The sequence below is a fragment of the Opisthorchis viverrini genome (assembly GCF_000715545.1).
Source record: "Opisthorchis viverrini unplaced genomic scaffold opera_v5_3918, whole genome shotgun sequence".
NCBI classification, from domain to species: Eukaryota; Metazoa; Platyhelminthes; class Trematoda; order Opisthorchiida; family Opisthorchiidae; genus Opisthorchis; species Opisthorchis viverrini.
In genome coordinates this window covers 1-1,011 of record NW_008756497.1, presented here as the reverse complement: position 1 = coordinate 1,011, position 1,011 = coordinate 1, and the positions used below count along the sequence as shown (strand labels likewise).

Here is a 1,011-nt window from a genome sequence, read left to right as displayed (position 1 = left end):
TACTGAACACGTTCTCCAAGGAGACAGGGACGGGTAACATCGAGTTGGCAAAGTTTAAAAGTTGTTGCGTTTGTGTGTGAACGGACAAGTGAGGAGTAACGGGAATTGTTTGACCCAACGTCTGCAGTCAATTTTTCCGGTGAAAAATACTCAAGCACGACTGGAAATACGAAATAAAACAAATAATGCGACGGACGGAAAAACCTACCGGCGAGACGTGGGCCAAAATCTCGAGCAGGATTCAAAGCTGCTCCCGCGTTAACACCAAGTGCCCCGACGAGCCCACCGACTAGAAATCCAATGTAGATCGGAATCACATGTCCGGGGATATTGAAGTTGTATTTGTCTCCTATCGCCAGTACCATCACACCTAGCAATGCAGTCCCAATGATTTGATCGTAGAATCCTGGGAGGTTTCCTGCGTTAGATGGCCCAGTGCAAAATATGCCCAGCGTCTTCGTCGTTAGACCAGGATCTAGGAGTTGAATGTTCACCTGGTAGTTGCAATACACGATCAGACCACCCAGAAAAGCCCCAATCAGTTCGGCGATTGTGGCGACTGGGACCGCGATCCAAGGAACTTTACCATTGAACGCGAAAGCCAGTGCGACTGCCGGGTTCAACAAACCGTATCCCATAGTACCGCTGGTAAATATTCCAAATATCACGGCCAATCCCCAACCGAAGCTGACTGACAAAGCCGAGACGTTGCTACCAAATACGGATTGCGCGACCACCGCATCCCCAAAAATGACCAGAATCATGGTTCCCATTAATTCTCCAATGAACACCCGAAGTAGGAGAGGGCGGGTCAAGCGCATCTTGTCTGCCCATCGGTGTATTGTGCTCTCGTATTTGCTCTGACAACTGACTCTCTCGTATTCATAAGATGAGAGACTACCAGCCATTTTACTGCGACGCTTCTCGATGCAATCGCTTCCACGAACCTCCCTTTTATAAGGCCTAACTGGCGGGGTGTTTTTGTATCACACAATGTTCGCATATTTTACG

General features: G+C 48.6%; 1 protein-coding gene across 1 annotated transcript; it reads right to left on the bottom strand.

Moving 5' to 3' along the window:
• Positions 1-209: 209 nt before the first annotated feature.
• T265_16061 (hypothetical protein) lies at positions 210-908 on the bottom strand (the record flags this gene model as incomplete). The annotated part of the gene is made up of 1 exon (XM_009179559.1): positions 210-908. A coding segment is annotated over one exon (699 nt), but the record flags the coding sequence as incomplete, so codon positions are not given.
• Between the last annotated feature and the right edge of the window lie 103 nt (positions 909-1,011).